At 43.2% G+C, this 13,069-nt stretch overlaps 1 protein-coding gene across 4 annotated transcripts in view; it reads left to right on the plus strand.

Annotated features, from left to right (window-relative positions):
- Nucleotides 1-13,069, plus strand: part of LOC146201855 (golgin subfamily A member 2-like) — an 87,564-nt gene that overhangs the window by 5,316 nt on the left and 69,179 nt on the right. For all 4 annotated transcript variants that reach the window (XM_084587812.1, XM_084587814.1, XM_084587813.1 and 1 more), the window contains exons 5-9: nucleotides 825-1,050; nucleotides 4,544-4,739; nucleotides 9,956-10,062; nucleotides 10,675-10,733; nucleotides 10,836-10,896. In XM_084587812.1, the coding sequence (XP_084443938.1) occupies nucleotides 825-1,050; nucleotides 4,544-4,739; nucleotides 9,956-10,062; nucleotides 10,675-10,733; nucleotides 10,836-10,896 (649 nt within the window). The remainder of the gene's footprint in view (nucleotides 1-824; nucleotides 1,051-4,543; nucleotides 4,740-9,955; nucleotides 10,063-10,674; nucleotides 10,734-10,835; nucleotides 10,897-13,069) is intronic.

Genomic DNA, 13,069 nt, shown 5'->3' on the forward strand with positions numbered 1-13,069 from the left:
CTCAGTGGGAAGAGAGACTACTTTGGGGATAGTCCAGGGATGCATCTTTACAAGAAATTTATTGGGTGTACATTGCACAATGCTGCTAATTTTTAGAGACTGACTAAATTTCGAGCCAGTGGATGTTAGGTAATTCATTTAGCTTGAAGAAGTAGTGATACGAATTACTTGTGACAAATTTGACTCGTGATAATCTGAGTGGCATATTTGGTGTCATTGACAGTGGTACGTTTCCCCAAAGTGAGAAAATACTAGCTTCTGCCCTTTTGAATGCTGCACCTCCATGGGCAGTGGTGTCGTATATATATATGTATATATATATATATTTATTAGTAACTTAGTCTAGAAACATGAGAAGTTTTTTTTATATCATTTGAGCTGGAACAGATTCGCTCAAAATCCTGGTTGTGGACTTTACTGTGCATGACTGTGTGAATGGACGGTCAGCAGTTGCAGAGTCCTTTTTAGGCATAATTTTGTATCTGGCTGTGCAGCTATACAAGCTTCCCATGTTGTCTAAAAGGCTTTCTGTTTTCAAAAGGCATGTTACTGATTTTTTTTTTTTTTTTTTCCTTTTATGAGACCTAGGTCTATATTCACAGTTAGTGTCGCTGTCTCCCCGACCTCGAGTCATCTGATTGGTGGAAAGACCGGAACCAGAAGTGGTAGTGACATCCGGTTTCGGTGTTTTCGCCAATCGGATGGCTGGCTCAAGTTCAGGGGGATAGCGACACTTTCGATAACAACGCAAACTTGGAATATAGTCCACTTTGTGAAATACTAGTTGATGTTTTATAAACGAGCTTTGCTGCTGTTCTGTGCAGGGTGCTGTCATCTGCTGAAAGCCTTCGCCACATCACAATGCAGTTGAATGGCCTAATGGCAGACACCAATGCAGCACTAAATGGTGAAATGGCTACACTTGCAGACTCTTCTTCTGGAGCACTTCGAAGCGCAGACGCACTTCTGCGTCGAAACCAAGAGTTGGCTGCAGCCCTCGAGACTTTACAGCAGGATAGGGATCAGCTTGAATTTCAGCTGCAGGAGTTAGTGAGTTCATGTCTTCTTTTTCTCTTTAATACAGTGCCATGAAAATATGTCTAATTGCATGTGACAGCAATTTCAAAATTATTTGTCTCTGGTTCCCTTAGCTTTTTTTGATGTGCTTGTGGGATAAAACAAGGTGAAAGCATAGTTTTTCAAGTCTTAAGATAAGTTACCTTTTGTCATCTTGATCTCTAGCAGAAGGCTTCTTTCTTTTTTTTTTTATTCACACTGAATGACATTAAAGTGAAATTCTAGATAATATTCTAGCCTTTGAGTTATTGATTGCCTTGGACCTCCCCCTCTCATTTGCCAGAATAGTGAGCAAAACATTAATTAAAAGAGCAGAATGCATTAAAACTGAAACCGGGTTTTGACTAGCACATGACTGCACAAGCGACCAGCTAATGATGTCACAGATGTTACAAACCACTTATGCATGTGTCCAATAGCTAATCTGACGGCTGCAAATGATAATTTATCTGAAATTACCAGAAACAACTCAAAATTTTCTTTAGCAAGCTCAAAATCAATATAGACGGCCATGCAGCTCGTATCATCACACACTCAAAGTTGTGCACCAGTAAGTGTTCCAACTGTGGTCAAGAAATAGGAAATTTCAGAAATGAAAATTTGCCCAACTGTGATTATGCGTACAAATGCTGAGAAGTCTGAGCAGAACCTATAGTAGAAGTTTCAGTAAAATATGTTCATATTGAAAAACTTGAGTTACACTTCAAGATTCTTTTAAAATCTCAATGGTGTTGAATGTGGCAAGGTCTTTGGCACTTTTTGTGTAGCTTGTATAACTGGTCCTGTGTAGCAGAAGCCAGGCGCCACTTTTTTTGTAGTAAAGGTGTGTGAATATGAAAATTTTGGGTTCATAGTAGATATTGTCACGGGCCGCATAGACGATGAGGCATTTCTGACCATGTTTTGTATGAAGGCCTTCATTGTAACAATATGAATAATAACTATTGAGTGCGGGTTGAATCCAATCAGATATGTTGGGATATTTTCGTGTGATTTTGAGTATCTGTAGAGGTAGTTCAAACTAAAGAGAAACATTTTTCTACAAAGCACAGGTATGAAAAAAAAAACAAAGGTATTGCAGATTGCAATAAGGTCTTTATTTGACCTTGAATAAAGTCATTTTTCCCTGTCTCTTATTGTTTATCATCAGCATAATTTACTATATTTGTGAAGTCTACCAGGGAATAAATAATGGAGGGGCAACCATGTAGAAGTAATACACTTCATTTTGTAGAATAATACCTTTTTTTACAATTCTTAGCAGTTGCATTCGGTGAAAACAAATTCTGCTCTCAGAGTTTTCCTCAATTCTCACGTGACTAGCAGAACTTACTAAATGCCGTCATGAAGCACTGTAAGATGCCCATGCAGATAACATGTCATTTAAGAAGTGCCGCCAGCAGTCGATTATTGGAGGGAGAAGGCGCAAGGCATTCCTGGCAGAATACAAGACAGCAAGCAAAGCAGCCACAAGAGTAGCAACCCGAGCTGCAGCACGAGCAGGACCATCCCTTGCAGGATCCTTTTTGGCTCCTGAAGACAAAGCGCAGGTTGTGGAACGCTGCCTCAAGTGCAGCGTTCATGACGACACGTAGCTCTCTCTTGTCAGTTTCACTTGAATGCAAGCACAGTGATGGGCCTGAACGCTGTTTTGAACTGAAGGCACAAAAACGAAATCCTGCCATTAGATGCCCCACTATGCACACCTCACTTTCATCGTTTTGCAGTTTCCCAGGCTTGCTTGAAGCCCAAGTGTCTGTTTTACGCCTTTTCTTGTCCATTGTGGCCTAGGATACACAGCGTCTAGATTCTAACGGTCATGAATTAAGAGGATCTTTGTGAAGCAGCCACATCAGTGCATGTGTACTGTGTCCGTGTTCATTCCCACACAAGGCAGGCTTCTTCCGAATGCGCCTTGTCTGTAGTGATTTAAGATTAAAGGGCCACTGCAAGTTGTTCCATAGCCAGCTGTCGATGGTGAGACACATGGTGTAGCATTTGTCTTTCTGACCCGCGATTTCGGGGTGGCTTTCGATGGCTGTCAGGGCAATACAGTGCGCACAGGCTTTTGCCAGCAGTCAACCCAGTGAAGGCAAGATAACTTGCGTGACAGGTGAAAGATACTGCCACTCGGAAACGTTGTGACTTGAGATTTGCAGTTATTAAATGTTTAGAAGGGTCGAATGGTTGGAGTAACATAACTATGGTGCGAAGTGAATTGCATTTCAAGTGATATTGAGAACAATTCGAAATTTTGAATAGTCGCACCCCCCTGCTTTTTTTGTATATAGCGCATGGATATCACTAACCGAAACATGACAGCTGCATTTCAATAGAGGGGAAACGCATGTACCCGTGTACTGTACGGTGTCAGTGCCTATTAATGAACCTCAAAGGGTTGAAATTATTCAGAGCTCTCCATTACAGTCTCCTTCATAGCCTGAGTCAGTTTGGGATGTTAAATCCCATAATACAAGCAAACAAACAATACACTAGTGCCGCTAGATCTTTTTTTGTTTTCCAGAAGTGCCAATCTCGTGGTGCTGTGTGTTTTGTTGATGCTTTGTGCAGATTTGAGGAAGGAAATAGAAACTTCTAGGAATAAATGGGGAAAGCAAGGAGACAGTAGAGAATAAAACTAATAATAATAATAATAACAACAACAACAACAATAGGGGTATAAAAGTCATTTTTTGAACAGACATTATATAAAAGCTTCAGCTAGTTATTGCTGTCAAGTATTGCACCTGGTCAGTTCTCCAGGTGAACTTGGGTGGCATGTGAGCCTGGGTGACACGTGTAGGAAGGGATACCATGCACCTACTGTTGTCACTTCTTTTTTCTGACAGAATGCGACACATTTTTTTTGTTGGCTACAGGCACTTGTGATGATTAAGCTGAATCAGGTTCTTAATTGTGTCACATTTTGTGCCATATGCTTTGAATTTTAAAGTGTTGTGTCTGTGTAGCAAATGCATATATTTCAGCTGCTTCAGTTCGCTTCTCATTGGATTGATGTTTACGCTGCCTTAAATACCTAGAAACTGTCAAAAGTGGCATCTGAATGCTTTCAGTGCTATGAAAGAGACAGCTTGCTGATGTTTAATTATTTTATAATCATTCGTGTATGAGCTGGCTGAAAAGTGCAGTTGATACCATTGGCTTTTGTCAAATGCTTCAGGTGATGTCATGGCCAGAAAGCCACATGAATGACTACCACATTATCATCATTTACTCCACCTGTAGTGTTAGTTTCCAACGTTAATGTGAGATGGAATGTTTCCTTGATAACATGGCCACTTAAACAATTCTTTTTGGTTTCTGATTTAGCTTGGAGTAGGTAGGCTTGACCATGCAGTTACATTTGCTCGTCACGGCTTAATAGCTGAAGTGAACTGTATTCTGTTATATAGTGTACCCTGTTATGGATACCCTCGTATATCTTTATTTTTTGGCTCATGTGCAGAAAGGAAAATTAGCCCGACAGCAGCGTGAGTTTGACCGAGAGCGAGAAGAAAAAGACGAGCAGAGCCGGCGTGAGCAGGGTGCCCTGAATGATCAGCTTCAGGTGCATATACAGACTATTGGCATCCTGGTGGCTGAGAAGACTGAACTTCAGTCAGCACTCTCCCAGAGCCAACAGACAGCCAAGCAAAAGGCAGGTGAGTGAGCCCGTGTAGATGATGTGTTGAACATTGTTGCCCAACTCTGCATGGACCTTCACTGTCATGGCATAGTCATTATCAAAGTCACTAACAATATTGCTATAATGGCACAGTCATGGCACTATTGTGATTACGCTTGATACTCTGAGGCCAGGTTTTCTTGTGAGTTGCAGTTGCACAGCCAGCTTTTTCAACACTTGTGTTTAGATAAATAAAGGAGTTCAGTTGATTTTTAAAATCATCTGGCTTTCATTTTGATGCAGTCGGAATGCATTATAGCTGGTAGGCAGGGCATTGATAAGAATTCCACTTTTGAAGTGAAAGCTTCACTATGCTAGGTAGTGGTGGTCTTTGCATGGCACTGAATTTGACCTTCATTTGAATCGGTTCCTCTAGGACTGCCGAGTGTTTTACATTATCGAAAAACACTTGGCGGTCATAGAGGTACTGAATGAGGTAGGAGTAGGGGTAAGCTCGGACCCTGACTTGAAAGACCTGGCTGATTACCTCAAAGGAAAGATTGTTTCTCCTCTTGCAGGCGAATGGCCATAATGCTGTTACCATCAAAAAGCTGGAAGGCTATGCCATGCAGACTTTGGGTCTCATTAGGAGAATATCAAGTAAGAAAGGGGGTCTTAGAGAGAAAAATTTGATTAAATTGGTGCAGGCCTTTATCACGAGTAGAGTGAGCTATGCGACACCTTTCTTGAACTTGAAGGTGGCAGAAAGGAGCAAAATTGATGCGCTTATGAGAAAGTGTATCAAGAGGGCTTTGGGGCTGCTTATGACACCATGTACAGAGAGATTGTTGGCTATGGGAATGCATAATGCTTTGGCGGAACTGAATGAGGCGGTAAATGTCTCGCAGCTAGAAAGGTTCAGCACCACAAGGGTGGGGAAGGTAATTTTGGAAAAAGCGGGGTTGAATCCGGTTAGTCCGGAATAATCTGATTTGGACCCCAGTGCACGAATCTGTTGGTGGCAACAAGGCTGCTCACAACCTGGCTCGAGATCTCTACTGCCGAGCAGGTCGGAATGAGCAAGCTGAGGAAGGCTACAACAGAGAAGGGCGTCTGTTGTCATATTATGATGTGACGTAGTATTATAGAAGGCAGCGTTTGAAACTACCCCCTCCAGACAAGACTCTAGATGGAAAACAGATGACGGCATGGAGGCGTCTGCAAGCAGATGTTTATCCAAATCCAATCTTAAATAGATATATGTTCCCAGATTTTGAAGATGAGAGCTGCAGGATTTGCGGGCAGAGGGGCACCCTGAACCATATAATATGGGAGTGTTTGCATTCCCCAGGCACAGCAAACAAAATTGATAGTAGAGAAGCGTGGGAGCCTTTGCTGGAAAGCCAAACCCCGGAACACCAGCTACTAGCAGTTCGACTGGCTGAAGAGGCCGCCGAGATCCAGGGGATATTGGCCAGCATCTGAAGCGGATTCTCACCTGCCCCAAGGCGCCGCTCCTCTAGAGGGGAGGACTTGGAGTAGGAAAGAGCCTTTTCTGTTGATTCACTCACTCACTCAGGGTCCGAGCGCTACTGCTTTGCGAAGCTTCTGGTGCTTACCAGTTTCAAGAAGGCGTCTTCGTCGTCTTTTTTTGGCGGTGCATCAACGGGAGCTTGTGACAAGCAGTCTGCATAATTCATGTCTGTTGCTTCTTGCGCTGGAGCTGTCGGAGTTGTTGCTTGAGGAACGAGAGGTAAGGGGATCGATACCCAGCACCTCCACCAGATGTCATGTAGTGGTGACAAGCCCAGTAGCCACAAATGAAGACACTGGCGTTGCACTTGAATGAAACTCTATATTGGGCTGACTTGCGCCTGCAGAAGAACTAAGGAATCGGCGGTGGCGATAGCAACATTGCAACAATCGTGCTCGGCAGTCGTCGAGCAAAGAATGCCCTTTTCTCTCATCAGCGCTCAATTTAAAAGCGGCGAAGAAACATCTAAATAAAACTGCGAACAGTGACTAGCATAACCTGGAACATTGTAGAAATACAAGTACGTGGCTGGAATCCTTCGAAATGCATCTCTAATTATCTGCCGCTACAAAGGAAATGATAAAGCCATGTCTCGCGACAGTGAGCATGAACAAAGAATACAGAATTAATTCGTACGCTACACTAGAATCAGAGTGATAAGGCAGCATGCCGATGGCTGCCGAAAAAATAAAAAATAAAATTTGAGTGGTTCGCGGCAATATTCTCCTTTTACTTTCAGACTCTTTCACTATAATATGCGACCTTAGTTATCCTCGGAGGACTTGTTTTGGGCTTCTGTTTAGAGATTGTTGAGGGGACCGAAGCCGATGAGCTCATGCTGTATTATTTAAGCATACAATCAGAAGCATATTCGTATGTTACGAGAGTTAGTTTGTTTTAGCTACAAACGCTCCTGCATATGAAAAGCGACATGTCCGGTGCTTCCATCCGCCTGTGCGCAGCAAAAGGTGAGAGGGAGTAAGCGCTGTGTTGCTGATCACTGCGCTATTTCCCATCGTTCTTGCGGTCCAAAAACTAAGAGGAAAACCCAAACAAGCATATGTTCATGCGGGAGCACACCTTGCGACATTAGAGGAGCAGACAAAGCTTTTGAACGAAGCGGTACCTCTTGACATGCTGTTAGTCAAACTCTGTTATTTTTGCTGGTAAAGCATTTTTGCAAAACTATGTTCACTCTGGCCATGCCGAGCGCATGAAAGCATGTGTTGCAGCCGCTTCAGTCCCGTCATCACAAAACCGAACGTGATTCGAAAGGGCTTCACTGCCTGCACCGAAGAAGCGCCTTCCAGCCACCGCCGCCGTCTCAGTCTCTTCCCCCGCAGCCGCGCGTGCGACTGCAACCAGCTGCAACCGACTGCAACCGACTGCAACCGACTGCAACCGGCTGCAACCGACTGCAACCGACTGCAACCGACTGCAGCCGACTGCAACCGACTGCAACCGACTGCGAGCGACTCCCGAGCCTAACCTTGTATTTTTCTAGTGCTTGTCCAGCAAATGAATCGTGAGTGCTTCAATGTAAACGTACACCATTTTGTATTAGCGTGAGCCCTAAACTCCCACAGAAATGCACCTATTTGCAGATCACGAGTACTGCGACAGCTTTTGTATAGTGGATGTACAGTATGCTGCTCGTTCGCATGGCATAAAATGCAAGCCGAGCTAGCAATACCAAAACTATCCACTTTTCACTCCAGTTGCACCTTTATTTGTTTACAAACTACAACACCGCTGCAAGAAGCATTGTGGATGCTACATCCCCTGCCTGTACCAGGTACCCACACGGCGCTGGCGGATGCGCTCGCCAAACAGGGTCGTATCGAAACTTCCCGCTTGTAATGTAAGCAGTCGCCGATTTGGGTCAGTATTGCCAGAACTACACTCGATGACCATATGCAACTGCTAAAGCTTGTGAATGCGTGCTCCATAATCGCCGAAACTGTACACCCGAACCCCACATACTCGCCCTAGGCATACTCGTCGCGGAACGTGCCAGCAGTTCGGCACCGACCTACATTTCTGGCCAAGTTTATTGCTGATTAGAAGGGGGTAGCATATTAAGTGTAGCTGCTTGTTTCCCTTTTTCTAGCACGGTTAAGCTACAGACAAGCACAGCTGTTCAGGCCGTTATCTTGTCCGATATCAAGGTCTCACTCGGGCTCTGATCTGACCAAAACACTAAGACGATAGGTGACCGTTGGTCATGCTGACGTCTGGCGTCATCGCCGGTGTAATGCGACAGGTCAGTGCGTCAATAAGGTAAGCAACCTAACAGTGCAGCCCAACTGTGCCTTATGCCGACGAAAACAATTTCACTCTATATCGCTTTTATGCCGAAGCATCTTAATCAAGCACTTCTGCATAAGGGAGGACCACTGTGTCAATCGTCCACAAAAGAAAAAGAGGCATATTCTTTGATATTGCAGCCTGCATTGCAGGCGACACTCCGCCGTCTATTTTCTTGTGAAGTCTCACGAGCATTTCAAAATGGCAGTCGCTTTCGGAGAGAGGAGTTTCCCGATTCCGATTTCTGTTGCGTTTTTCTGTAATATTTGCCGCGCACTAGGTGCTAAAACTTTGCGAGTCGAATCACAGACTTGTATATTATTCACAAGTATAAAAGGCAATGCATCGAACGACCCTGTCATCACCCCTTTAATGTGAGGGAGAAATTGGAGAAAAGAAATTTAGCCTGAAGTATGCAAAATCGTTTCATGTGATTTCTTCACTTCTGGCTTTGGGATGGCTTTAATTATCAAGGAGGCAAGCAGAATTCTGCGCAAATTTTTACTTAACTTGAAAACAGTTTTGTCCTGGCTTATTAAGCTGTGTTAATGTCTCTGCTTCACAGCTCTCACTCTGTAGCATGCTTTTGTGCTGTGAGTTTTGTTATGCATTTCGAAGAGTACTAGTCAGTTATGCCCTGCTGCAGTAGCTCAGTGGTTAGGGCGCTCTACTGCTGCATCCAAGGATGCGGGATCGAATCCTGGCCATGGCAACCATTTTTCGGTGGTGGCAAAAAGCAAGGTGCTCGTGGGCTGTGCAATGTCAGTACACGTTACAGAACCCCAGGCAGATGGAATTTCCTGAGCCCTCCACTATGGTGTTCTGAAGTGGAAACTTCACTACGCCAGCCAGCTCGAGCTTTCAACGTCAGTGTCGGTAGGGTCCGTAACAGGTGGTAGCTGGCGGCTGACATGGCCGCGCACTTACTAGATTCAAGGTTGCCTGACGCTACGTTTGGCCGGAGCTGCAAACTCGGCCTCTCCTTTCATGTGGGAGGGTGATAGGATCAGCCTACCAGAACCCTTGCATTCATGTTACTCCTAGGTCATGCAGGCACGTTGATACGGTTTGGTTAAAGCAGGGCTTTATATGTGGACTGGTAAACTAGCCTATGCTATCCAGTCGTAAGCTTAAAGGCAGAGATTAAATGTCCCCCATAATTTGACCACAGGCATAGCCAGGCAAAAGAAGCTTCTGCTTCCATCCAGGTTTAACCAGATCTAAACCACAGCCAATTTTTTTTCATAGCCTGAGTCGCTTTCGGACATCAAACTCTGTAAAACCAAACCAAACTAAACCCAGTTTTACCTCAGTTTAATTAGCATGTATAAAATAGGGAAAAAAAGAGCATGTTTAGTACTCAGTTTTGCAGTCACTACAGCAGCTTGTGGTCCCTTTTTGAAAATATGCAGTGGAAACTGAAGAGCTTCAAGGCAGGCTAAAGGCCCTTCGTGAGCGAAACAGTGACTTGGAACGGAAGCTGAGTACTGCCAGTAGCCAGAGCCAAGTCCAAGAAAAAGTAAGCTGTATTGCACGTGTATTGAGGTGTGTATGATATGTTCTTTGCAGCTGCTGTTCTTTCTCTGAGGAACCTCAATGCCACACACATTTCTCTCACTAAATAACTACCTTTGATTTAACATCTTTTAAAAAAGATTTCTGTGATTTTTTTGAAGCTCTTCTTACAGCTGTGAGTGTCGTTATAAAATGGACACACTATGAAACACTATTAGGATGTCTAGCAATTTGGACAGACAGTTTCTGTTGTTTGTATACTGCAAATGTGGTAGAAGGGCTTGCTTGCTTTTGTAATGTCAGGCATGATCTGTTTCCAAGTGTGACGTTTGAGCTCATTGCTGTCGCTATAATGGTCTAAAAACTCGCCTGTGATTTGTCTAGAGCCACAGGTAAATAGTAGCTTGTGTTCAGCACTGTGTTACTTAAGCGTCTTCAGTATATTAGTTGCATTTGTTTTTGAGGGAAGTGATTAGACTCAAAACAGGGAAAATACAAAATTGGGTGTGTATTGAAATTAACTTGCAAAGCTAGTGTCTGGTTACTTTACAGCAATGCCCTACATATTTTTTTTTTCTTCTGCTCATGCCCTGCTCAAATGTGTTGAACATTGCAGAGCACAAAGGAATCTCAGAAGGAAGTGGATCGTCTCAAGACAGAAAACTACAGGCTTAGGTGTGTATTGAATTAACTTGGGAGAGATATTTTTTATTATTTTACAGCAATGTCCTACATGTTACTTTCTTTTTGTTTTTCTCCACGTGCTTTGCTCAATAGCAAATCTCTTGAAGAGCAAAGGCAGGAACTGGCTGAGTTGTCTGACAAACTGAGCAGAAAGGTGCGTAATGATTTCCTTGTTGGATGCTCTGTAATATATATCTTGTGTTTATAATTTCTTAGAAAAAACAGTGTATCTAAACAAGCTGTTGAATGTCAGTGTTTTAATCCTGCATAAACAAAACACAGTACACTTCCAGTTACTTATGCATCATGAAACCAAACACAACCACAGCCTTTACATGTAACTGTCATGCAGGGCTAATGGAGTAGTAAAACTTTGGTTGGAATGTAGGGGCTGTGAATAAACAGATTATCAAATTATTATACCTGATTTTCATAGAAACTAGCAGGTTTCATTGCATACAAATTGCATGAATTTCCTTTTGAACAAATGTGTAAACACTCGCTGCGAGTCAGCAGTGCAGCCAGCTGATTGTGGAGCAAAATTGTCTATTTCTGACATGATACTACATACTGTTTCACTTGTTGGCTGCACGCAAGGAGGTTATATAGAACTTCTGAAGTGGAGGGGATGCGAAGCGGAGGTGGTGCGTTAAAAGTGAAGCCGGCGTCCGCTGTCTTGCAAGGGGCAAGAAGAATGTATTGCCGAAGGGTCCTTCTGTATATAACGCTCCATTTGTGGATCTGTGCTATTTTGCACTTGTCTGGATATTTTCACGCTATTTTGTATAGCGTGGGATAAAATCTCAACGAAAACGTTTTGAAAAAAAAAAAAAAAGAAGATTAATGCACAACATTATTGGCACATGAGGGGCATGAATGTGCTGTGTAAAGTTTGTCGAGTATAATAGCTTCAAGTGTTATATCGTGGAATAGCTTATGTCGAGCATAATTGCATTAGATGTATCGTATGTCTTATTTATTTGGCGTAAATTTGTTTTTCTTTGTAATAAATTCAGCTTTATGCTAAAGAGTAAAGTCATATATCGTTTAATAGCTTATAGTGAGTACAATGTATTACACTAAACGATGTAAAACAGAGCTATTACTGGTATCACTCGGTTAAAATAAACATGCGAAAGAAGCAAAACTGAAGCACTGAATGTTTACGCATTTACAACATGTAAGTTGGGTTAAGTGCTTCAGGTATTCTTTTACCGCTTGAAAGAAACCAACATCAGTGGCTTGGTTTGTCACCTCGGGTACTGTCGGCAGAAATAATGTGAAAGAAAACACAAAATGATCATTCGTTTTTTTCTGCACTTAATTTCTGAAGCACCATTACATTTTTGGAGCTTCAAGCATCTTTAATTAAAAGGCTGTCATTTTTTATCACTTATGGTGTTACCCAAATAAGTTTGAAAGATGTCGCACTAGTTCTAAAAGTCGCAATGTTAATCGAACCCGGATATATCGAACTCTAAGGGATCGCGAAATAATTCGATATATCGATAATTGAATATACAGAAATCGGCTTGAGACGGTGCTTGCGATCGTGAAAGATGATGCCGTATTTGTCACATGATCAACCCACTCGCATAATGAACCCACCCACCTCTTTTGCCCCTGAGAATTTGAAAAAAAATAAAAAATAGCATTAGTCAATGGTATTCCTCTCTGTTTCAGCCATCTCATCCACAGCTCATTTATTGGCAGCGCGCTTAGATGCTGCGCAGCGATAATGTCGCGGCGTGTTTATCTTTCGACTATACTTTTGATGTTAACTCCTGCGGTGGCAGGGAGCGAACTTGGCAGAGTTCCCGTGATGGCTTGATTGCACAAGCCTCCTTCGATTTATCACACCGCGTTTGGGGCGGAGTCCACTGCCACTAAATTATTGGAAAGCGTATTAGCTGCAAATGCCGTTTCAAGTGAACAATGCTAAAAGCTGCTGTCATGTTGCAGCTGACCGCATGGCTTCGTTGGAAGGATAGATGACTCAAAAAAAAAAAAAAATTTGCCGCTTCTTAACGTTCACAGCTGCCATAGCTTACACTACGCCGCACGTTTAGCATGACAGCAAGGATGGACGACTCTCGCAAAGAAGAAAAAAAAATTAAATATCTGCCACTTTTAATGTCCGCAGCCGCCATGCTATGACGCACGCTCAGCATGACGACGCAAGACGCGGATCGCCCACTACCCGCCGCGCACAGAGGGTTCACAACACACACTGGAGAAAGCGTCCGACGCTCTGTCTGCCATGAGCTGAGCTAGCTTGTTGGCACATGCGTAGTGCGTGCTGCTGCAAATGAAGATCGGGAAAGAGA

The sequence above is a fragment of the Amblyomma maculatum genome, chromosome 1, assembly GCF_055883805.1.
Source record: "Amblyomma maculatum isolate TAMU_Amacu chromosome 1, ASM5588380v1, whole genome shotgun sequence".
Classification (NCBI taxonomy): Eukaryota; Metazoa; Arthropoda; class Arachnida; order Ixodida; family Ixodidae; genus Amblyomma; species Amblyomma maculatum.